The following is a 25,155-nucleotide window of genomic DNA, read 5'->3' on the forward strand; positions in this document are numbered from 1 at the left end:
CGATTTGGGGTAAATTTAATATAAATAACTATATATATATATTTTTTGGGAAGTATGAAGTTAGTGAGAACTGAGAACAATTTAGGGTATATATATACTATGAACATGGACCCAAACAATTTGAATACGAGTTCATGGCATAATAACCGTCCAAAAATTGAGCAAGCTTATGAGTAATATAAAGTAAGGTTGAAAACTTGATATATAAAAAATATAAAAAGAAGAAAATATAGAATTTAATGCTCCACTCTCCTCCACTGACCACTGAGCCATGAATCCCCACTTTCCATTCGCAGTGTTCCCTTTTGCAGAGTGTCCTTTTTACCCCTCCCTCGTGTCTTTCAGAAAATAGAATAAAATCATAACAAAATATTTAATTCAAAAAAAAAAAAGGGAGAGTATATTATAACGACAGAAGAGAGACGGACACCTCTCTGGATTTTCATTGGATTTCTCGACCTGCAGAAGAGAGAGAAAGAAAGAGAGAGAGTGAAAACCATCACACTCCCACTGTCCCGAAACGCTTGGGGGGGCATTGTTAATTCTGAGTGGGTGCGTAGGATAAGCAGCGTTGGGATGCGCACGATAAGAGTGTGCTTCCTTGTAGCCATGGCCAACTACTGATAAGCTCACTCTGAGAGTCTCTTGTTTTCCTAGCCGGGGGGGCTGTTTTGTTTGTGGGAATGGCGTATTTTAGCAGTAGACATTGCCGGAAGGGGAGGAGGACGAGGGTGGTAGCACTAGCTCTGTTCTTTCTCTACTTTTGCGGTTGTCTCGTGTCGCTATCTTGCGCTGCTAGGTTGTCGGCCTCCATGCAAAAGCTTGAGGTGCAGAAACACTTGAAAAGGCTAAACAAAACTCCCGTGAAAACGATTGAGGTAACACCCCCCTTCTACCGACATTTCTGTGCTTTTCTTGATTTTGCTCTTCAAATTTGATGGGTATAATAAAGTCTTTTATCCTGGGTAGCTCAAAATTTTTTGAGTATTAACCAGGAGTGATTTCTTGAATGGCTATCTGGGTTTTTAAGTGGAATGATTTTTCTCTGTTTTGGGATTGATTTCATTTTCAGCCATCTTCTTTCTTTTATGCCTTCAATAAAGTAGAAGAAGTTTGCAGTGTTTAAATAGAAGTTATGGTTTGAGTATCAAGAAAATGATTGAAGTTAAGAACTTTATAGAGGTGTGGTTTTGATGAACTATAAACAGAGTCCAGATGGAGATATCATTGACTGTGTACACATCTCCAAGCAGCCAGCTTTTGATCACCCATTCCTAAAAGACCACAAAATCCAGGTTCATTCTCCTTTTCCTACTTTTTTTTCCCAGTTATTTTAATATGTTGTTCTGATCATTTTACTTTGTGTTATTTCTGAAAATGTTCAGATGAGGCCAAGTTATCACCCAGAGGGGTTATATGATGTGAATAAGGAATCAATGGGACCTAAAGAAAGAACAGGCTCTATTGCTCAGTTGTGGCACATGAATGGAAGGTGCCCTGATGATACCATTCCTGTAAGGAGGACAAAGGAAGATGATGTGTTGAGGGCGAGTTCGGTGAAAAGGTATGGGAAGAAGAAGAGTAGAAGCTTCCCTAAGCCCATGGGGAGTGATCCTGACCTCATTAACCAAAGTGGTCATCAGGTAATTCATTAACTTTTGTGACCTTAGCCGGAAAAGGACCACAAAAAGGTAAATCAGCCTGTAGCTGACCAACTCAAACCAAGAAGGCTAGGATTGGAACTCATTAACATTTGTGACCTTAGCTTGAAAAGGACCACAAAATGGTAAATCAGCCTAAGTTGCCTATAGCTGACCGGCTCAAACCAAGAAGACTAGGATTAGAATTCGTGACTTGTGGTTACAAGTTTGTATCCTTAGCCAGGTTGGCTGGGATTACCCCTATCAAGAAAGTTTCTTGATTTGCCTTGCATTTGTGAATTTGGTTCTGACTGCTTTTGTTGATGACTAGCATGCAATTGCTTATGTTGAGGGCGAGAGGTATTACGGAGCAAAGGCCACTATTAATGTTTGGGAGCCACAAGTTCAGCAGCCAAACGAGTTCAGCTTGTCTCAGCTCTGGATACTAGCTGGTTCTTTTGGCGAAGACCTTAACAGCATTGAAGCTGGATGGCAGGTATATTTTCCCCTAGTTCTTGTGATTTAAATTTTAAAACGAAGATACAATACCAAGATTTTATCGGCACCAGATACAATCTAATGGAATGACATATGTATCATAGGTGAGCCCGGACCTCTATGGTGACAATAACACAAGGCTGTTTACTTACTGGACAGTAAGTTTACTGATTTACTGTAAATTTCTAATGAATACAAAAATTTACAGTCTTTGTAATCTTAATGAATTTCACTGATGTTTCCCAAAAAAATCTGTAGAGTGATGCATATCAGGCCACAGGTTGCTACAACCTCCTTTGTTCTGGCTTTATTCAGACTAACAGTGAAATTGCAATGGGTGCAAGCATCTCTCCTGTTTCTGACTATCAAAACTCCCAGTACGATATCAATATTCTTATCTGGAAGGTAAATTCCAAAAAATTTTCCCCTTCAGATTTCTATTAAGTGGTGGGCACCACCCACCACCTCTTGGACCGAGTTTAAGTGAGGTGAAGTTTATATGGTTCACTTGAATAATTATTGAACATTATTGTGCAGGCAAAGTAGCTGAGCATATAATTGAGTAACTGTCACAAATAAAATCTTTGCTTGTAGTATATTGTGGAGAAATTTAGGAATGAATGAATTAAACACTGCAGTGCAGATATGTTAAAGAAGAGACTCTCTTTGTACATTATCATTACTATTGCACACACTGTTCCACTTGTGGCCGAAAACCTCGAGGGCCTTGTTCTCCACTCCACAGTATATCACTTATTTAGCTGAAACAGTTGATGATTACAACTTTTGGGCACTTTTCCTTTGCCAAAATTGCTACTTTTTTGGTTGATGATCAACCTCTTTGAATACTTTTTGGTTTTTCTTGTAGGATCCGAAAGGAGGGAACTGGTGGATGCAATTTGGGAATGACTACGTTTTGGGTTACTGGCCATCGTTCTTGTTCTCGAATTTAGGAGACAGTGCATCCATGATCGAGTGGGGCGGGGAAGTGGTGAACACGGAGGCGGATGGCAAGCACACGTCCACCAAAATGGGGAGCGGCCATTTCCCGGAAGAAGGGTTTGGGAAGGCGGGTTACTTTCGGAACATCCAAGTTGTTGATAGCTCCAACAATCTCAAGTCCCCTAAAGGCTTAGGCACATACACAGAGCAGTCCAACTGCTATGATGTCCAAACAGGCAGTAATGGGGATTGGGGTCATTACTTCTATTTTGGAGGCCCTGGTAGAAACCCTAATTGCCCATGAAGCTAAAAAGTAAAAAGGAATTGTCATCATATCTGTATAACTCATTCAATGCACCAAGCACAGTCTAAATGTCTAATGCCTCCTCTAGTCTCTACCATCTTCTGTGTTAGTTTTATATACTATTACTAGGTTAAGTTAGTAGAAAATGTCAACTTTTTTTTCTAGAGCTTAGTTTTGACCACCCTTCTTATATAGCCTTTTATTTAATTATTTTTTTTTAAATATTTTTTTTGAGTTTGGGAGTTCCTACATGCAAGTGAATGGCAAAGTGGACAAGTTTCTTAAAAGCTTAAAAAGAAAGTAGCCTGGCATTAGTTTTGTAAGTTTGACCTCGTATGTTCACACACCCCTCCCTTGATAATAATAAAAAAATTGTAATAATTTTACATTTGGATTTAAAATATTAAATTTTTTCTCAAAGGAGTAGACCTATTATTGCGAATGCTATTCCATTTCAGGCTTATTCTACAAACCAAACGTGCCATAAGGAAAAGTGTAATACTTATAATGTACTCCGTAATATTTTACATAAAAAATTTTCAGACATAATATTGACCCGATCTGACCCTACTTGTATTAGAAATAAAGATTTGTTAAACGATCTTACACAAGTGTGAAACTAGATAAATTCTCCTAGATAGCATGGAAAGGGGAAACAAAGAAATAGACAATTCCTTCAGAAGTTTCGGTACATCATAACCCTTTCTTTTTGGAGTATTTTCCATTTAATTAGACAAAAAAATTGTTTGGAAAGAATTTTCAACCCCTCAAGTCTAATTGTTATAACATGTGGATCCTGATTAAAAAAATTATGTGTTTGCATTTAATATTCAGTTAATAAATTATGTGTCTAAATAAATTAAAGACACATAATAAATTAACTACAAGCTCATAATAAGTTAACTGCAAACACATAATATACCATTATCATAGTTTATTATATGTACCCATAGTTAACTTGTGAAAATTAGGCAAATTATTCTGTGAATCCGGATCAAAAATACACAATTTACATATTGAATGTTCACAATTTGAATTGGGTACATGGTATAACTATTGCATCTTAAACTATTGGACCACAGCAACTGTTGAGATTGGATTGGTAAATACTTTGAGGCCCAAGAGATATGGGACTTCCCTTGTCTATCATGGACCAACTCTAGTGACAATTTCTGCTTCCTTTTTCTAAGGCAGCCATAAAATAATGATGCTGTGAGTTTTAAACACAAGCATGAAATCAGGGAAAACAAATGCATAAATAAAGACAATCTGAAAAAAGGGTATTAACATCAAAATGGGATGAGATTAGCACAGCACAACACATCATAGCCCAAATTTCTACTCCCTCAACACTATCTATCACTACTACAAGTTACCAAAAGGGAAATATCAAATCAATCTCCATCTCCAGCCTCTTCTCTTATCTTTTCCTCTCCCAAATCTCATTCCGAGTCGCTTTCCATGCTTCCCATTGCCTTTAACCCTCTTGGCTTCTGCAACACAAACAAAATCCAAAAAAAAAAACAGTCTTTGTTAACATGGTAGATAGCCCAAAACAACCATTTTTTAAAAGTATGAACAATGGCTAAATACCTTCTTAGAAGTCTTCTTCTCCCTCACTTCATACCTCTCCTGGCACAGATCCGACAACCATGTACCTGGAGTCACCAACTGCAAGAAAAGAAAGGTGGGAGTTTGGTTAGGAATGAGATTACAGAGATATCAGAACAACCCGAATTGTAAAAAGTTTGTTTTCTTCTTTAGATCTACTTACAAGAATGGTTCTTTGAATCAACTTTGCCCTCTTCTTAGGCCTCTGAGGAAGTTTACAACCTTTCATGGCCATGAAATCTTCTTCTTTCTCTTTACTGGATAATGTGACAAGCAGTTTTGGCCAAACCACCTTCTTCTTCTCCTCCCTCGAGTCCATAAATAACTTGCTATGCTCATCCAATCCTACCGATCCTCTCGTGGTGTAATACCTATCTTCTTTCTCTGGAGACAATGTTGTTGTCTTTTTATTCTCGTGGTTTCCATTAGATCTATTCGTCCCCAAATCCCTATAACATCACAAGTTACCCAAAAAAATTTCAACCCATACTTTTCTTTCAGTACCACTCAAGCTTAAGTTTCATCCCGGTAGACTAATCCATTTTGGAAAATTTGGAATCTACGAACAGCTATTACTATCCGACCAACAAGATAAATACTAAACAATTCAAAATAGAAAAGAATCTTTAGACCTAGTCAGGAATAACAGTCACCATTTTCCAGAAGAGATGATAGCATATGTATGTATTGACCAGATTGAATCCATTGTATAAACTCTATACTCTTAAATTCAATTCAATAACAGAGTAACTTTGTATAATTGTATCTACTCAACCACTACCACTAACAGACCAAAACTCCATTTTAAGAAAAAACCATATATTAGCAGCTTTCCAACATTTTAGTAAATGATTACAAATCAAATCTCAGAGAATTTTCAGGGAAAAATTAAAACAGAGAGTACACAAATCTCCATCTGTACTGGAAAATCTAATCAAGATCCAAACTTCACCACTAAAAACACAAGAGTGAGTGTTGATTCACAGTTTATCCCACAAATTTTCTCAATAACCTAAACAAGAATATCATCACTAAAAATAATGCATCTATCAAAATTCAAAAGCAAATATTCAGAGTTTCTTGTTGTTACCTGTTGATACGACAAGGAGATGAAGCATTAGCAGCAGCATTAGCCTCTTTGCTATTATCAACAACTCTAGATGTGATTTTCCTCTTCACCACACCCCCACCCCCATCCGATTTCCCATTTGAAACCGATTCCTTCACCTTCACCTTCATACATCTCAGTCTTTTCCTATTCCCCCACTGTAACTTATCCATACTCCTCTTCTGTCTCTGAATATTTCTGTATTCTATATACCCTTCAACCAGATAACCATAAAGGCGGCCGTGAATTTATACAACAGATAGATTTTCACAGGAAAAACAGCAAAAAAAATTGCACTGAGTCCTACCAATAGATCTGCGGATATGACTTCAAATACTCTCCAGAAAATGTCTGCACTTCAGGAAAAAAAAATTTTAAAAACACTGGTCGTTATTGTAACTAATTCCCATGAAAAGGGACTAAACACACGGAGAAAAGATGATTACATGAGACATATAAAGAGGGAGAGCTATCTTCTGGAGCAGAAAACACCAAGAATTATGAGAAAAAGATTGGATTTTTTTTTATAAAAATAATTCTCTTCTCCTGAGAAGAAATCAATGTTCTTTCTCAGGGAAAATTGAGACTAAAAGAGAAGAACAATTCCAATCTCCTTCAAGATCTTGTCTTTCTCTCTAGGAATCAGAGCAGTTGATGTGTTTGTGTAGAGTGATGAAGATATATATTTTTTCTCTTCTTTCGTCTCCTCCTTAACCTTAACAGTTGAGTGGTTTCTCTCTTTCTTTCTTGGTAAAGAGTAGATTTAACTGAGATAAATCTTGGCCGTCGATGATGACTGGACGGCTAGATGGAATTCCCTCCCAAGTTCCAACTCACATAAGTAGACTTGTTAGGATATACGGTCACGTGACTAGCACGCTCACTCGTTCCTTTTATTTTATTTTTCTGCAACCAAAACCCTATTTTCCAGTATATTTGGGATTTTATTTAGGGAAATAAACCGATTAGAAAGTCATTAATTAGCTAAAGACCTTGTAGTTAAGTGTTATAACTTATAACCGTGGTTCTTCTCTAAACTGGAGATCACAGGTTCAAAATTTAAGTTTCAACATTCACTATTTTATTTTTCAATTTTTTCTGGTGAGCACATCCACCTTAACTATCTTTTAATTGTTTCTTTAATTATTATCCTTTCTAATTTTTTTAATTGTAATTATAATTATTTTAATTTATAATTTAACTAAGCCAGTCAAAATTTTATTTAATTGATAATTATAAAATTTGAATTAAAATAGTATTTGATTGAAATTAAGTTGTACTACATGTCACTCAAATAATTTACTAGTACATTAAAAAAATTGTTTATCACATAAAACATTAAAATTAGAATGTTTGAAGATTTTTTTATATATATAAAAAGGTTGAAAGTAGAGGTATTTATAGGGGAATTTTGAACATTTCAATTTTTTTTAAAAAAATAATAAATTATTGCTTCTATAGCTCTGCATGACTCCACTTGCACCCGAGGTGTTTCAGAGTGGTCGTCAGCTTAGCGATCATTTCGAATTTTTCTCTACTAGCAACCACTTTGAAACATCTTAGGGGCAAGTGAAAGGCATGCGCTTTATGTGCTTCCCAAGTACGAATTTTCTTCCTTTTTTTTTTTTTTACTAAAAAAACAATTGTTGTAGTAGAATCTAATTTTTTTTAGAGCAAATTGCCATTTTGGTCCACTGACTATAGGGGTCCTCTTAATTGCACTCCACGACTTTCAAAAGTGTTAATTGCATACCATGACTATCCAATTTTTGTCAATTTTGGTCACTCCGGCCAAATTTCCAGCCAAATCTCACCGGAATTTCCTAAACCCTAAAATAACAAGGGTATTTTGGTAATTTCACATTCTTGTCTTCTTCTCCGGCGACCTCCCACTTTTTCTTGCATTTTTCCGGCGACGCCTTCACGATGAACAGAGTAGCAGATCGACGACATCACTCCTAGGCATAATTATTTGACATTCCGCACGACGCTTTCTTCCCTTTCTCTGCAAAAATGTCACACTCCGTTAAACACTTCATTATTTTCTGTTTAGTTGTTCTCTTCGCCTTTCTATCGCCCACAAACTGGACTACGCTGGAGGCTCATACATTATACATATATATGAACCAGGAACTTGACAACATGGTGTAGCAAAACAGCATGAATTTTCAAAAGAACTGATTCTCAACAAGTACTATAATTTCAGCAATACAAAACTTTCGCAGAACTATAAAATTGCTTACACAACATATAAGTTCGATTCATCTATACATTTGTATTGAATAAAAAATGCTTGACTTGCTCTATATATGATAAGGAGATTTGTTGTATCCCAAAATTGTACATATATTTATCAATAGTACTAGATTTGAGTCCTCAATTGCAGCAACAATTTCTGCATGCTCTCTAGTTTCTGAGCCAGTTGTTTAAAATTCTCGAACTGCTCTGCTGAAGTTTCTAAACTATGTAGCCACTCCCCAAGCGCTGCACACCTAGCCTGTGTTTCCGATAATGACTCCGGTAAACGTTGCCGTCTCCGACAGATCCGAAAACCTCTAGGGATTCGTCGAGTCATCAATCGCAACCCGCAACCCGACTGTGGCAACATCAGGTCTAAATCACAGTGCCTACAGAGTCTAAAATGCGCCATTGATTACTCCTGCTTCGCCATTGTGAAATTAGTTGCCGTATTAGATTACTTTTCAATGCTCTGGTAAAAATTTTGAGATCTATGTTTTACTGTGCGAGGCTTTGAGATTTCTATTATTTTGATTTTCAAACCCCCCCAATAAAATAATGAAGTATGGATTATGGAGAGAACTTATTCCATTAAAAAAATATCATGTTGTTACGTATTGGGTGTCGCCGGAAAAAATGCCAGAAAAAGTGGGAGGTCGCCGGAGAAGAAGACAAGAATGTGAAATGACCAAAATACCCTTGTTATTTTAGGGTTTAAGAAATTCCGGTGAGATTTGGCCGGAGTGACCAAAATTGACAAAAATTGAATAGTCAGGGTATGCAATTAACACTTTTGAAAGTCGTGGACTGCAATTAAGAGGACCCCTATAGTCAGTGGACCAAAATGGCAATTTGCTTTTTTTTTTTTAATTTTGCCAACTCATTCATAGGTCATTGGTAAAAAAAGAAAAAATGAATAGAGGTTATTAAGTCAACATAAAAATCACTCTATAACCTCCATAGGAAGTGCTTTTAGGTGAAGCTTTTTATTAACTCTAGCTTTAGTCAATTCATAATACTTCATAATACTTCTAATTTTTTTTTAATGTTCTTGTTGTTAGACCTGTCAAAACGGCCAACTTGGCCTATACAAGCCAGCCCATCACGAGCTAGTAAATATACAGTGGGGCAGCGAGTGGGCTATTCTTAGCCCAACCTAATGATCACTTTGAATTCTTCTTGTTGATGTACAACGGTCTAAAATTGGATCATTGTATGGAAACATGAGAAATTCAAAGTGGTTGCTAGACTAGCAACCACTTTGAAGCACCTAGGGGACAACTGAAAGCCACGTGCTTGCTAAGGCACCCGTGTGCTTTCCTCATGTGATTTTTCTTTTCTTTTTTTCTTTTTCTTTTTCTTTTTTTTTTTTTACCCAAAAATCAATTGTTGTAGTAGAACATAATTTTTCGATTTTGCCCACTCATTCTTGAAGATTTGGTAAAAGAATTTTTTTTTTAATCAAATGGAGGTTACTAAGTAACATAAAAGTCACTCAAAAATCTCCACATGGGTGCTTTTAGAGTTTTAGGTGGAGTTTTTTCGTTTCGATACGTGTTTTTTTTTTTAGAGCTGTCAAAATGGTCAATTTAGTCCATACAAGAGCTCGTCACGGGCTAACAAATATATGACATAGGGTGACAGAGTATTTCCAACAATAATCTATTTCCGAGCAAGGAAAGGATTATGAGACAAATGGCATGCTTCTTGTACCATATGCCAATTCAGATATTTAACATGTTGAATTTCACACGAATTTTGTGTATGGTATTAGAAATTAATAATATACATAATTATATACTAGAATAGTAGAATACACATAATCTCTAAATAGAATACACATAATCATAAGCCTAAGTATTATGATTTCTGTTTCATGAGGCATGACATTCAAATCATTAATGTACAAAATTATATGTTAGAATACACATAATCTCTTAATAGAATAAACTGAATCATAAGCCTAAGTATTATCATTTATGTTTCATGAAGCATGGCATTCAAATCATTAATGTACATAATTATATATTAGAATACACATAATTTCTGAATAGAATACATAGAATTACACATAACGGGGATTGGACGAACGGAACGGTGTCCGTCGTGCGTCAACTTCCTACTATCTTAGTTAAACGACGTCGTTTCGGAACAACGTTCATAGTGCACTATGGACCCTGGTTCACGGTATAAGGATTGACGGGTGGGTGGTTAGGCCTATGCTAGAGCTATTCTCGAGCTAACAAATATATAGGTGATACGGGCCCAGACTATATAACCAGTAATATTTAAACTTTAATTTTTAATATGTTGTAGTTGAATGAACATATACTACATTGTAATAGAGTCAGTAGTACTCAAAAAAAAAATGTTGTAGTTGAAAATGCGTTAAACGACACAACTTGGCGGGGATTATTATTATTTTTATTTTTTGCTGTCATTGCCATACATTTATGTTAATTCTTGAGTAATGCAAGAAAAAATTAACTGGGAAAGACATGTAGATCTTGTTATCTAGTATCTACTTAGGATAACTCTATCTCCTTTTAAAGTGATAATAGGACTCTTGATTATTTAATACTCTGCAGTTTGTTGCAGGAAGACTCCTTGAAACAACGAACCATCTTAAACCAACTTCTTGAAGCCTTTAAAATCTGTTTCAACTTCACGCCAGTGATGCAACATTCAGGCCTAATATAGTCTAAATAAATAAATTAAGCTCCTAATTAAACTATAATAGTTTAACAAATAATTAGCCAACAAAGAATAAACTTGTGTATCATTTGCAGTTTTGTATGAAAGTCTCTTATTATTGATAAATTATGACATAATGCAACACTTGATCATTTATAAGCTCTAAATAAGATATAGCCCTTTTCTTTATTCTTCTATATGCATTTAAAATAAACGTTATATTTTGTTCTTTTTACAAAAAAAATAGAAAGGTAGAAAAACTCAATCGTTATATCGTGGACCAGGGTCCGCAATGCACTGTGGACCCTGGTCCGAAACGACGTCGTTTCGAATGTTAGTGGACACGAATGACTTCAAGAAATACACAGAATCCTTGTCCATAATACACAGAATGACTTAAGGGAGTACACAAAATATTGACACAACTACACAGAAATCCTCCTCTTAACATTCGAATACACAAAACACGTCACAACCTATGTTTAAGTACCTCGTACCCCTAACATGAATACACAGAATCGTAGTCTACAATACACAAATGCTTTCAAAGAATATACAGAATATTACCACAAATACATAAACCGGCCGAAACGAAAAACGTGATTTTCAAAAAAACAAACCGTTAATTAAAATGACCAAAACGACGTCGTTTTGGTACGGGGTGCACAGTGCATTGTACACCCTGATCCACGATATAAATTGCCAGAAAAACTTATACTCAAGTAATTCAACGAAGAAGAAAAAAAATCCAAAATTACCAAAACCACTCGATCTTTTAATTTCTGAAAGAAAAAAAAAAATCACTCAGGGTAAATGCATTATTTAAAAAGTCCAATTTGATTTTTTTTTTTTTTTTGAACAACTTTTAAGCAAAATTATTCAAATGCACCAAACGGGAAGTCTTGTGATGATGTCTAACCTCTTGAGTATCTTCTTGTTTTATAGGCCTCATCAGGTTGATAACTGAAGAGAAAGAGTGAATAAGGACATCCAGGCAACTTTCGAGACCATTTGATTAGTGTTATTACTGATGTGTTGTTGCAAAATACAGATCAGAATATTTAGTACACAACACAAATAAAACCACTCAGGACTGGCTAATAATGTTCCCATTACCCAAAAATCAAAGCTACCAGAAAATAAAAACTTCACGTGTTTCGCCGTAAGATTATAGTTCACTCTTATCAGCTTTGTCTCCTGTTGATGTCTTTCCATTCACGGCTACAAGCTCAGTGTCAAAGATAAGTGTTGCACCACCTGAGTATTCACACATAAAATTTTAGTTGAACTGCAATACTTACACACAAAATTTTAGTTGAACTGCAATACGAAAAAAAACCAGGGAAAGAATCCTAAAACCACTTTAATATGCTGCTAAACTTGCTTATCATTTCCAACAATAATTTATTTCCAAGCAGGGAAAGAATTCTGAGACAAATGGTATGATTCTTGTATCATATGCCAATTCCGATATTAAAACTGTTAGATTTTACTCAAGAAAGGACATTAGTTTGTACTTAATAAAGAATGGTGATGATGCAACCAAAGTTAATGGATACCATGTTAACATCACATTGTTATTAAAGATTTAATACTAGAAACAGAAGAAAGTAGGATGATGGCTTCATGCTTCTTCACTCTCTCTCTCTCTCTGCATGCCTAGGTCAAATGTATTATGCTTCTACACAAGAGTTTGAGATACCAAGAAAATGATGGTAGTATTATTACCTGGGATCTTAGGTGGGGACCCACTATCTCCATAACCAAGTTTAGAAGGTATTTTCAATTTTCTCTTCTCTCCCACACACATTCCTAGTAGTCCTTGATCCCATCCTGTTGACCAATAAAGCCATTAAGGAAAAAGAACATATAAATAAAAAGAAAAATATCTTGGTGCCATTGAAATGGAACCCTTTGCACATACAGAAGTGTCTTGTCTGAAGGACAAATACAGTGAAGAAAAAGTCCGCTCAAGTTCAACCACATATTTAACACAAAAGTTTTAACAGCATGGACTAGTAATAAAAGTATAAAACATCTATTAGAGTATTTGACATAAGTATGAAGAAATATTAAAATCAAATTGATCCAAAGAAGAACACGAAGGGTTTGGGAAATAGGCAAATAGTGGTTTAAGTATGCAATTAATCCCTATGGGGCTATGCTAATCAAAATGATCATTTTAATCCCTATACCATTAAATTTATGAATTTAATCCACGTACTAGTAAAACAGTGATAATCAAGGATAACAATTTATTTTACTAGACTACATCATCAATATTTAAAAGAAAAAAAAAACACATCAAGTCAAAATTCACATCAGAAGCTTGGTAAGCTGATGTTGTTTAACTTTGCAGTGCAGTAGATGAATTGAAAAACAAAGTAAGCAGGTGCTCATCATATTCTCTTGACAAGGGACCAACTGACCAACAAGGGTGGAACCAGAATTTTTTGGGGGCCGGACTAACTCTTGCCATGTACGGTATACAATTTTCTAATAAAAAGTTAGGCATTCACTAATACATATTACACAATTTGGCAATACAAATATAATTCGACATTGTGATGAAACTCAAAGCGGTATAATCTTACAATATTAAGGATTAAATGTTTAAAAAGTAAGATCTAATTAATTAATTCATTAATATATGAATCAAATTTAATTGTTTCTAATTTATTTATATAGAGCAAATTGTCATTTTGGTCCACTGACTATAGGGGTCCTCTTAATTGCAATCCACGACTTTCAAAAGTGTTAATTGCACACCCTGACTATTCAATTTTTGTCAATTTTGGTCACTCCGGCCAAATTGCCGGCCAAATTCGCCGGAATTTCCTAAACCCTAAAATAATGAGGGGTATTTTAGTAATTTCACATGTATGTTCTTCTTCTCCAGCGAATCCCTCTTCTTCTTCTCCGGCACTGTACATCAACCAGTCACTGTATAACCAAAATCCTAAGGAAAATTTTAGCTTTATGGCTTTTTAAAAGTCACAATTAGAAGGAAAGCTCTCCATTTTGTTACGGTAGAGCTCTGCATTAGAAATTTTAGTTTATAAGTCACCATTAAAAGTCACTATATGTAAAGCTCTGCACCTGTCCTGTGCTTGAAGTCAATAGAAGAAGGAAAGAAATTACAGTAGTCAGACGATGCATTTTGTTAGTCTCCGAGTACGTCGTTGCGCCGGATAGTTAGCTCAGCTCGAAGGTGGAGAACTCCATTGATGAAGTAAATGCTATCGTCGGCTATAAATGTAGGCCAAGGTATACTAAACAGGTTCCTGTACCCAACGGCCTTTGGTCACCGGTGACATTATCCCCGGCGAGACCACATCAGTTACATCAGTGGTTTGTCGGAAAAGCCATTTTGGTTCGCCGGAAAAGAAGAAGAAAAGAGGGATTCGCCGGAGAAAAGGAAAAAAGATGTGAAATGACTAAAATACCCTCATTATTTTAGGTTTTAGGATTTTCCGGCGAATTTGGCCGGTAAATTGGCCGGAGTGACCAAAATTGACAAAAATTGAATAGTCAGGGTATGTAATTAACACTTTTGAAAGTCGTGGACTGCAATTAAGAGGACCCCTATAGTTAGTGGACCAAAATGACAATTTTCTCTATTTATATATGAATTGAGTTTAGTTAACAACACTTTTTAATTTTATTTTTTTTTTTAAACAAAACTTTTTAATAAATATTATGCTTTTATTTTATATTTGAATTTATATATTTTTTTTTAAAAACACACAAACAACCTTCATTAAACCTCAAAACCGTTCAACATAACATTAGAAAAACAACGAGGAATAAAATCAAAATACTCGAACAGAATACTACTAGAATTGCAAAGAGATTTCTTCGCTAATAAATGAGCTGGCATATTGAAATTATATAAAAAGTACAAATTGAATTATTGTATAAGATATCTATTTCGTCAATCATAAGTAGGTTTAATTGAGGACAAGGTTTGAATAATTTTAGGTTAAATTTATATAATTTATTTTTTTGTACAATTAGTTTAAATTTTTTAATTAAGATCTTGATTTTGAATAATTTAATTTTATTAAATCAGTTCTAACAATTTAATATGAACTTTATTTTGAATACTTTTTTTTATTAAATCACTTCTAATAATTTAATATTAAGTTTACAAATTAAAATTTTGGGGGCTAGGAGGGGGGTGGCAGGCAACTGAGTTTGAGAAAAATGATGAGTAGAGGAGGAAAAAGGTTTTGGCCCTGCCTCTACCTTGGTGGTTCAGAGGTGGCTTCTTGATTGATTGATTTATCTATTTTGTTTGCTAAATGACATGGCAGCCTAGTCAATCAACCACATTAGTGACACATAAGCAAACTTAACAGTGTTGAACTGCCAAAGTCTTCTGAGATTAAATTGACCAATTTAACGGTATAGGACTCATTAATATTTTTCAATGGTGCTAGGATTATTTGGATTACTTAAACCTTCCATGACTGATATTATTAGGTATTCTTTTTGTTAACCCTTGAGCTTGGGGAGTCCTAATGTGATTTTCAAAAAAATTACTCTAGTAGTAAGGGTCTCTCATTTTCCTCTAAAATATTTAATATACCTTTAATCACTTGACCAGTACCAAGCTCAAATTCAATGGGGTCACCCCTTTCATAGCTGGCATCAAATTCAGTTCCATCAGTAAGTTTTCCCTGCAATGACCAGCAGTAAGCTCCAGAAATAAGCAGGCTACTAAATTCAAATAATGCTCATTCTCTCAGATACAGGACGGATCTTTATTAGTGGCAGTGTAACTAAACAAAGTACGCCAGCTCAAAATACAAACTGAGTAACCATTTCTGCAGGAGTAAATCAAATATCTCATTTAAGTGCAGGTTCCACCATGCCAATACATAGAAATTACTCTCACTGTCACACAGATAAATTTCAATTTTATAATTTGATTTGTTTTCTTTATTATGTGTAAATATCAAGAATAGAAGTACTAGTAGTAATAGTAGTACTCACCCGATAGTGTACTTTAACTCTGTCACCTTTATGAGCCTGGAGTTCACAAGTCTTTGGCTTATACTGCAACAATTGAGCCAAAAGCAGAGAAGAATAATAAGGAGTGGGTTCTAAATAAGCAATACATGAAGCAAGTCCAAATATAAAAATCAATCAATAGAGATTAAGGGGAGAAATTGAAAAAACATATCTGAAAAATTAGATACGTTATGTCAGTGAAAGCAGGTGGCTTGGCCTTGTGTCAAACAATGTGAACTCTAATTTGGGCACATACTTCTTTCTTGATTATCTTTAATGGCAATTAAGAGACCAGAATATATGTGATACACAGTAAGTGAGTAACTAATTAGATGATTAGTGCAAAACTTCCGAGAAATAGAGAGCCTAATATCAAGTGTTTTTAGCTTATTTAATTCAATAATCAATAAGAAATTCTGAGTGGACCATATATTGTTCACAATCCGAAGTCATAAATCATACCTAATCACCCTAATCACAATCCACGATTCATACAATATCACCTAATATTCTATCTAATAAGATGAGATATATGAAACAAAAGATAATCATTTCCAGGCAGCAATGCTTTTTGCATATGAATATCATATATTTCTTGTGAAATCATAAACTCATCAATGCTTCAGCTTAAGCGATTCCACAGAAAATTAGAAATGAAGGAATTATATATACATGAACAGAAATTGAAATCCCAAAGATTTACCTTCACACCGATCTGTAATTCCGTAACATCACCAGATTTCTTCGCTGCAACTGGAAACACAGAAAATTCAAAACTGAAAGGAATTAGGAATTACTCCATTGTCAGCTCAAAGAGCGAAACATTACCATAAAAGATCAAGTCCAACAAAATCCACTTAGGAAAGTAGCAACAATTTCATAGAAAGGAAAAAATAAAAGTATTTGATTACCTAATGTTAAAACCACGAGAAGTAGAAGAACTGAAACCGCATAGCCGAATCTCATTTTCGCTGTATTTCTCGAGTTTCCTCTCACTGCAAAATTGGCCTTCCAGTCAAGTGTGCTTAAGCTTAAGAATCGAAGTTAGAGATATAATTGGCCGCGATCGGGTCCACGGCTAACAATGGTTAAGCTCCCACGTAGTAATACGCATCACTACCTAATAAGGACAGAGACATGATTGCGGTTTGCCATGTCAGCTTATAAGAATTTTTTATTTTTTTTAATATTACTTACTCTGTTACAGAACATTATACGTTTATAACTACTTTCTCAATCTAAAGCACAAAGAGTCAAAATTACTTTCACTGAGGCCACCCCTTCCATATGGGAGTGCAATTGGGTGCCACTAGACCACGAGGTCTTGACAACTTCTAAGAAATTAAGAAAGGGTCACACTTGTGTGAGACCGTCTCACGGATCCTTATTCGTGAGACGGGTCGGGTCGGGTCAAAGCACCATGCAAATGTCATACTTATATGTGCAAATTTCATACTTATATGCTCAAATATAACACTAATCAAAAATACACTTTTTGTTACTTATAAGAGAAAAAGTAATACATTTTTCATAATAAGTAATGTTGACAAGTGTCTCTCACTTATAAAGGCAAATATAATACTTTTGAGGAAAAATGTAATACTTTTAAATCGAAATGAAAAAGTATTGTATTTTCCCTTAAAAGTATTACATTTACCCTAATAAGTAATAAAACTTTTATTCCTGATTAGTATTATATTTGAGAAGTATGATATTTGTGCATATAAGTGTTATATTTGCATCGTGACCCGACCCGACCCGACCCGCCTCATGGTGAAACGATCTCACACAAGTTTTTGCCATTAAGAAATGACATCTTAATGCAAAGTTAAAATCACCAATAATAATAATAATAATAATAATAATAATATTATTATTATTATTATTATTATTATTATTATTATGTAATAATAAAATAAAAGTATGAATCTCAAAATGTTAATCTTAAACACGGTCCAAAATAGTATTTTGAATTTCAGTATTTTGTAGTAAAATGTTGTTCTAAAATACTGACTTATCAAACACCCTTTACGAAACAAGATCATTATGTACCCGTAGTACATAATCTGAATGTCGAATTGAACTAAGGTTCACAATGCAAGATGAATCCTAGTTAATTGTATAATTTGCCCATACTGTACCCCTAAGTCATGAAGAGATACATCGAATCAAATTAGTTTTGATATTCAACTATGCACTTATATGCATAAAGGGCCCAATTCAAAACCAAATTCTTAAATGTTATGGCAGGAAATTTTAAGTGAAACTTCTTATCAAATACATGAATACTCTGAAGGCAAAAATACTTAATTGTTATTGACTATGACCTTGTTTGCCAGTGAGCTTATAGCGAATTAGGGTAACAGTTAATTATTAATTGATTATATTAACTAGTTTGACTAGCATGTAGAGAAATGTTTGGTAAATTAACTATTAGGTAAATTAACTATTAACTTTAACTGACATCATGTTAACTGATTTATGAGGACATAAATTTGTTTTATAATAATAATTTATTAATTATCTAATATTTATATGTAAATAAAACTATATCTTTTAATAATTATTCTTTATAATAATAAATAATATTTAATTACAAATATATTTGTTAACTATTTTTTCATAAAACATATACTTTAAAATTAAATTAAAAAAATATATTGATTAAAATAAAAAGTTAAAAAATGAGAGCAATGAACCTTACCGTTTAAGAATAAATGTGGAGGTAATAGAGAAATTTGATATTTTTCTCATATAAAATCAAAAAATGAAACACGGTTTCAAGTGATTTTTTCAAAATTAGCTTTTGGGTATAAAAAATCATTCTCAAAAGCTATTTACAAAACACTCACATTAGTTGTTAAAGTCAATCAAAAAGTTATTTATCCACACATTAGTTGTTAAAGTCAATCAAAAAGTTATTTATCCACGAGGGTAGCTCAAGTAGTCAACCAATTAATATTTAGGGTGTGTTTCGTTGGTGGGTTTAGGCATAATGTATGGGTATCAAATTGATTGTTATTGTTTGGTTGATAGGTTTTTAGAATACTACTATAGATTTGGAATACCTCATTAATTAAAAACCCATACCCTAATGAAATAAGGGTTTCATTCCCCTTCCTCCTTTCTTCCCCAACTATTAATAATCATTCTCATTCCACCCTACTACCAAACATACAAAATACTTTCATTAAAACCCATTACCCTTACCAAGTATTTGATACTCATACCGATTCCAATTCCCATGTGCGAACCAAACACACCCTTAGTCTTGCTTCCAAACCATCATGGTGGGGGTTCGAACGCCATTAAGAACTTGATGAGTCATTAAGAAAATTTAACCAATCAATGATGACGGTAAAGGAACCTAGAATGAGTTCATGAAGTCCAATATATATGCTCTGTTTAGTAGAGTTATTGGATTTTAATTCTTTAATCAATTTTTTTTTTGAATACTACTAACTCTATTACAATGCAGTATTTGTTCATAACTCTATTAATTCTTTAATCAATTAATGGTGGTGACATTATGGCAAACAAAACCTAAAATGAGTTCATTGAGGTCCAGTAGGGTAGAGTTTATAATTTAATTTAATAATAACTTATTTTGAAAATTCTAAGTAACGTTTCAAAGTGAGCTATTGACTTTAAATATATATTTTTTAATCCTTATTAATTTATAAAAATGACACTATTTACCAATGTTTTAATCCTAGGCAGCTTTTAGTCGGCCGAGCTACTAACCAGCTAACTAGACGTCCTAGGCGCTGAGTTGGGCTCTTAACTCAGCCGAGTTGAGCGCCTAACTCAACCGAGTTGGTGCTTAACTCAGTCAAGTAGTTTTTCTTTTGCCTCCTCAGTTACTCCTCTTCTATATTTCTCTAGTCATGTACTCAACTAACTATCTAACATATGCAATTGACTAGTTTGGGGAATATAACAGTCTAACAACTCCTAACCCGGAGTGAGAAAAGTGAAAACAATATACTCGAATTACTTGACCGCCTAGGCGCTAGATATTACGGAGTAGTAAAACTTTTTGTAAAATTATTTCTCACATGATACATTTAAATGATATGGTACAATATCTAATTATGATGGATTAAATTTATCTTTAAGAAGTTTATATCATAGAAAGATTGAAACGTTTAAAATGCTCCCAAAAAAAAAAAAAAAACAATTAACTCACATGTAACACAAAATAACTAGTTTAAATTAATTAGATTTATTGCTTAATATGATACTTTTAACCAATTTAAACACACATAGGACTTACTCTATAAATACAAACCCAAAAATGATTTTATTCTTACATAGATGAACAAATTAAAATAAACAAAAGTTTATTTATTGTACAAAATAAATAATTCTCTTATGCCTAAATCCATTTCTTTCAAGTTTGAAAATAAAATCAACCTTGTAAATACTACTAAGAAATTACATGAACATAAAAATTATTGGTTAATACATTTTTCTGGGCAGTACCCTTTCAACTCTAAAAAATACACTCACAAGTCGGAGCTGGTAATCTTTTAGCTATATAACTACCAGCATTTCATTGTCCAAAACGTCAAAATTTTCACTGGGTATCATAATATGTTAGTGCAAACAAGAACGAAGGAACAAATGATCACTCAATTACCTAAACCTTGATGTGTTACCGAGGCTGTTGACATCTACATGCACTTTCTGAGCGATGGATGATAACTTATAGTTTCGAAATCATAATCCAGTTGACTGCATAATGTGTTGAATTTCTGGTAACTTTCATGATCCATCACCTGCAGAAGCATCCAACCCCAGAAAACCACAAGTGCCATGAACAATTTGATAGTAGAATTCATTACCGATTACTGGCCTAAGAATTTTAAAGCATTAGAAGACTGCAGGTAGATTGCCAACTGTAGACATAGCAGACCGCAATAAAGAATCCCTGCAAAAATGCCTATACCTGAAATGAAAAGGCCAGGAAATATAACTATTGAGAGGTAAGAAAATCCCTAGGTTCTTCACAAAGTAGTGAATAACTTTTTGGTTTCTAGAACACTCTGCAAAAGAGGGCAATTCACTTGGGTAATTAAAAAGACATGCTTACTCTCTCTCCATTAAAAACTTCTATAAATTCTCACACCACTATCCTCACCAAGAACAATCCCTCTCCCCCTCCTCACTAACCACCACCACAACAATGAACAATCTATCATTTCACATTTATTGTTCTAATGATCTATATTTCTCCAATACATTGACATCTCATACTAAATATATTCCATGGAAAATCATGCTAAACCAACCACTCAATGAAATTACATTAATATCACTTGGTATGGAAAAATGAGAACTTGAGAAGAAAACAATTAGAATCCATTTTGCAAAGAGGAGCTGAGATTTTAGGCAAAGGAGGCTCACCTAGGCCAGTTAAGCTAGAACGGCTTCATTCAGATACTTTATATGCATTGTAAATCTCTTCAATCTCCATTTCAGAGTCACTTTCAATTGAATCACTCTCCAAACCACTCATCTCCTCCTCCTCATTCTCATGTGCTAACTGAACACTATAATCTTCCGAATCAATCTCAAATAAGTCTGTGTCTCTTTCTTGTAAATCCTCCAAGGTTTCTTCTTTATCTTTCTTCTTTCTGTAGCCAACAAGGCTAAGAACCTTTTCTTTCCAAACAACCAGAGGATGTTTCTCAACCAACTCTGAACCTTCATAAGGCTCGTTCAGGAACACAGTAAATCTCCTCCCTCTCTCTGAAACATAAAAGATGCCAAAATGCTTGAGCAATAGTCTCATAAGCTTCTGAGGCATTACAAACTCCCTCCTAAAATGTGTCAAATGATCTGTCACAAGCCTCTTCTCAATCATTAAACTAAGCAATTCATGGATCACAGCCACTGCCCTCTTATCAAAACTAAGCAATTCATGGATCACAGCCACTGCCCTCTTATCAAACTCCTGTGACCCAGCCTTTAATCCACTAGCATCTGCATAAGGGGACAAATACTCCCTGTTCTGGAAGTTCTCAATCTGACCTCTGTACTTGGACAGCTTCTTATAGTAGTTCTCAATCTGACCTCTGTACTTGGACAGCTTCTTATAGTTTGGTGGGAACTTCATTGGGAAAGACAGAGAAAGAAAACCTGGAACATAATCTTCGGGGGCCTTGCTAACGCCCATCACCTTCTTTTCCAACTCAGTAATTGCCCAACTAGACTTCCAATTCACAAGTTCCAAATACTCACCCTCATCATAAGGCACAAAAGGCCTCACAACTCGAAAATAATCAGGATATTTGTGCACCCAATGGCTCCTAAAATCCAGTGGCAACCCTATATCCCTCCTGAAATGCACAATCTTATCCAGACTAATACGCTTACCAATTGACATCATTAGCATCCGAGTCACAAACTCTGCAGCCTTATCACTATTCTTTTCTATGAGTTCTTCCTCTTCTTGCAGCAGATTTTCAGCTTCTTTAGTCATTCCGCACCATAAAATTCCCCTCTGGTCCTTATAAAGCTCAAAAAGCTTGGGACATTTCCGAAGGAAAACTGAGAACTTGTGAGGTTTTGGGAGGTTAATTTGCCTCCGGTACTGATCAAGGGAACGTACAGGGATGATTTGCTCGGACTCTTGCTTCAGAGTTTCAAGTATGAAGAGGATTTTGGAGAGGATTTTGTGCTTCTCTACAACAATTTCAAGGTCATGCACTCGCTTCTTCTTGCTCCGGTCTTGCACTCTCTTGCTGGTGGTCATTGATCGTCGGCATTCTCTAAACAGTGAAGAATGGAGTTTGCCAAGAAGACCAACTTGGTGAGGCATGAGTCAGGGGATATCCACCACCAATCCTAATAGGAAAGAAACAATGCTTTAAAACAATTTTTCATCTACAAGTAAATTGCTATTTTCAAATTATTTATGAATCAGTTCCAAACTACAATTAATAAATGCTTTATGAATCAGTTCCAAACCAAAAAGAAAAAGGCAAACGATAAAGAAAAAAACACCAGTAAACTAGAAAGTATATTAATTTAATCAGAAAATGTGACTATAGACATTTCAGACATAAGTACATAGATTTTTTTTTAAATGGCAGAACCTGCCATAAAAATTACAAAATTACAGATCCTTACAAACATACAATAAAGAAAAGGGTTATTGGAAGGGTCACAAGTAAAAGCAAATGCAATTTGCTAGTAAATAATTGATTCACAAGAACGAAGAAAATAATACTCCTAGTTAGTTTAGACTGTTTTCAGCTAGGGAAAATATCACCTTGGCCTTAGTTTGCTCCCTTCTTGGATGTTGACAGACTATTACACAATACAAATGACCATCTATTACTTAGGGGTGGGCGTTTAGATATTCGGTTCGGAATTGATTCAGTTTAGGAACCCCAATTCCTAACATTTCCTAGTTACACCTAGTCACAGTAAGACATTTTCCACAAAGCATTTTAAATTATGAAATACAAACTTATTATAAATTAAAAGTAGTTGATCTTTCTGTGGGGGAAACAACATGCAAGTAAGATAACAGAAACTGTTTCAGTCTCCAGTGATATTTCAGCAAGAATATCTTCCATTGCACTCACCATTATCCCACGGTCAGCAGTACCTTCTTCTCCCAACCGTCCCAGAGTGCAAGTTTTCCCTGTCCCAGTTTGCCCGTATGCCATGACTGTTCCATTATAACCATCCAAGACATTCTGCCAAATGCATCCACAAATGCATTTCATATGACATAGACATATAGTCCATTTATTCAAGTGGCCAAATCTCATTGGACATCTAAAACTTTAAAGCAGTACTTTAAAGACTGAATTGTAGCAGGATCAAGTAAATTTAAATGCTCAATTCCTCATACTCTTTATGTAAGTACTGATAACTTATCCATTTGTAACATGAGTACACTTTATGAAGAGCTTTCAAAAAAACAATACATTATGTGTCACATCTGTATTCTGTTGTAAAATAGAAGAATTAATCATATACTTGTCACCTGTTCCAGTCTCTTCTAAGATCTCAAAATCACAACATTCGTAGGTAAAAACTAACGGAACCAGAATTTTCATAGTATGAGTTCACTGGTGGAAACTGGAAAATCGATCACAGACACAAAATTTGGATGGACATTGGAAGTTATGATTGTATTGAAACAATTCCAGAATATTTTCAGTAGTGAATCAGATAGCGCAACCAAGATGGTAAACTGCCTAGCAACCATATCAGACAAACCTAGGAAAAAAAAACAGGAAAAACTTTCATCCATATTATATTATTAATATCCGGAGAAGGGTGGGGCTGGATACCTTAGAGTTCGACTACAGCAAGCGTCCAGCGACGAGGATTAGCGGCGGAGCAGGGCAGCCGGCAACAGCGTCAGGCGACGCAGGAGGTGGAGGATGACTATCGATTGCAGCAGACGTCCGGCGACGAGGATTAGCGGCAGACCAGGCATCCGGCAGCAGGCGTCAGCCGTGGCAGGAGGTGGAGGCGCCGACGACGAGGATTAGCGGAAGAGGATTTTCGTCTTCGGAAACAAGGATTTTGGCACTGAATAGTGAATAGTGACTACTGAATTAGTATATTATTTATTATTATATCTAATCTAATCATATTTTTCACCTGGAACACTCTGCACTATAACTCATATATATATATATATATATATATATATATATACTATATATATATATATATATATACTAATAAGAGCCAAAGAGTTAGGCCTAAAATGGGTAGAAAAAATGACGGTCAAATTATTTAAACAAATGGATGGTTCAGATGAATTATTTAATCAAATAGATGGTTAAGATAATTCATATTAATATTATTAATAGAGATTACCTAATTTAACCTTACTTTTATGATTATCCGTTAAGTTTTTCGTTAAATATTCTCTTCTCCGTTAATATTCCGTTAACTTTTAACTTACCCATTAATTTCTATAAAAAATGTCTTAGGTTCGAACCTCATCTCAATCAAATTTGACATAATTAAGTTTCTCACTCTATTTTTATCTTATTAAATTAAATAAATTAGTAGCTACAACAAAAAAATGATACATATGTATTTCTTTAATTTAGAATTATGTGTCT

At 34.6% G+C, this 25,155-nt stretch overlaps 4 protein-coding genes across 9 annotated transcripts; 1 reads left to right on the plus strand and 3 right to left on the minus strand.

The window, feature by feature from the left end:
* Positions 1-432: 432 nt before the first annotated feature.
* On the plus strand, positions 433-3,603 carry LOC116015059. The gene is made up of 7 exons (XM_031255057.1): positions 433-878; positions 1,209-1,295; positions 1,386-1,643; positions 1,972-2,136; positions 2,243-2,296; positions 2,397-2,543; positions 3,007-3,603. The coding sequence occupies exons 1-7, from the start codon at positions 684-686 to the stop codon at positions 3,382-3,384; spliced, it is 1,284 nt and encodes a 427-aa protein (XP_031110917.1). The 5' UTR covers positions 433-683; the 3' UTR covers positions 3,385-3,603.
* Positions 3,604-4,616: 1,013 nt separating this feature from the next.
* On the minus strand, positions 4,617-6,802 carry LOC116015286. Of its 4 annotated transcripts, none has more exons than XM_031255325.1 (6): positions 6,550-6,802; positions 6,411-6,454; positions 6,086-6,317; positions 5,159-5,444; positions 4,978-5,055; positions 4,617-4,877 (listed from the first exon to the last, which is right to left on the minus strand). In XM_031255325.1, exons 3-6 carry the CDS (start codon positions 6,274-6,276, stop codon positions 4,827-4,829), a joined length of 606 nt encoding a protein of 201 aa, XP_031111185.1. In that variant the 5' UTR covers positions 6,277-6,317; positions 6,411-6,454; positions 6,550-6,802; the 3' UTR covers positions 4,617-4,826. The 4 variants fall into 4 exon arrangements, with proteins under 4 accessions (XP_031111185.1, XP_031111186.1, XP_031111183.1 ...); XM_031255326.1 differs by having other exon boundaries at positions 6,411-6,459; XM_031255323.1 differs by having other exon boundaries at positions 6,086-6,454.
* Positions 6,803-12,024: 5,222 nt separating this feature from the next.
* On the minus strand, positions 12,025-17,112 carry LOC116017224 (peptidyl-prolyl cis-trans isomerase FKBP15-1-like). The gene is made up of 6 exons (XM_031257765.1): positions 16,963-17,112; positions 16,755-16,804; positions 16,034-16,096; positions 15,627-15,717; positions 12,764-12,868; positions 12,025-12,292 (listed from the first exon to the last, which is right to left on the minus strand). Exons 1-6 carry the CDS (start codon positions 17,015-17,017, stop codon positions 12,204-12,206), a joined length of 453 nt encoding a protein of 150 aa, XP_031113625.1. The 5' UTR covers positions 17,018-17,112; the 3' UTR covers positions 12,025-12,203.
* Positions 17,113-20,415: 3,303 nt separating this feature from the next.
* LOC116014947 (protein WHAT'S THIS FACTOR 1 homolog, chloroplastic-like) lies at positions 20,416-24,602 on the minus strand. Of its 3 annotated transcripts, XM_031254921.1 has the most exons (6): positions 24,367-24,602; positions 23,650-23,763; positions 22,130-22,903; positions 22,009-22,087; positions 21,461-21,966; positions 20,416-21,002 (listed from the first exon to the last, which is right to left on the minus strand). In XM_031254921.1, the coding sequence occupies exons 3-5, from the start codon at positions 22,875-22,877 to the stop codon at positions 21,486-21,488; spliced, it is 1,308 nt and encodes a 435-aa protein (XP_031110781.1). In that variant the 5' UTR covers positions 22,878-22,903; positions 23,650-23,763; positions 24,367-24,602; the 3' UTR covers positions 20,416-21,002; positions 21,461-21,485. The 3 variants fall into 3 exon arrangements, with proteins under 3 accessions (XP_031110781.1, XP_031110779.1, XP_031110780.1); XM_031254919.1 differs by having other exon boundaries at positions 21,461-22,087; XM_031254920.1 differs by lacking the exon at positions 23,650-23,763 and having other exon boundaries at positions 21,461-22,087.
* Positions 24,603-25,155: the final 553 nt, after the last annotated feature.

The sequence above is a fragment of the Ipomoea triloba genome, chromosome 4, assembly GCF_003576645.1.
Source record: "Ipomoea triloba cultivar NCNSP0323 chromosome 4, ASM357664v1".
Classification (NCBI taxonomy): Eukaryota; Viridiplantae; Streptophyta; class Magnoliopsida; order Solanales; family Convolvulaceae; genus Ipomoea; species Ipomoea triloba.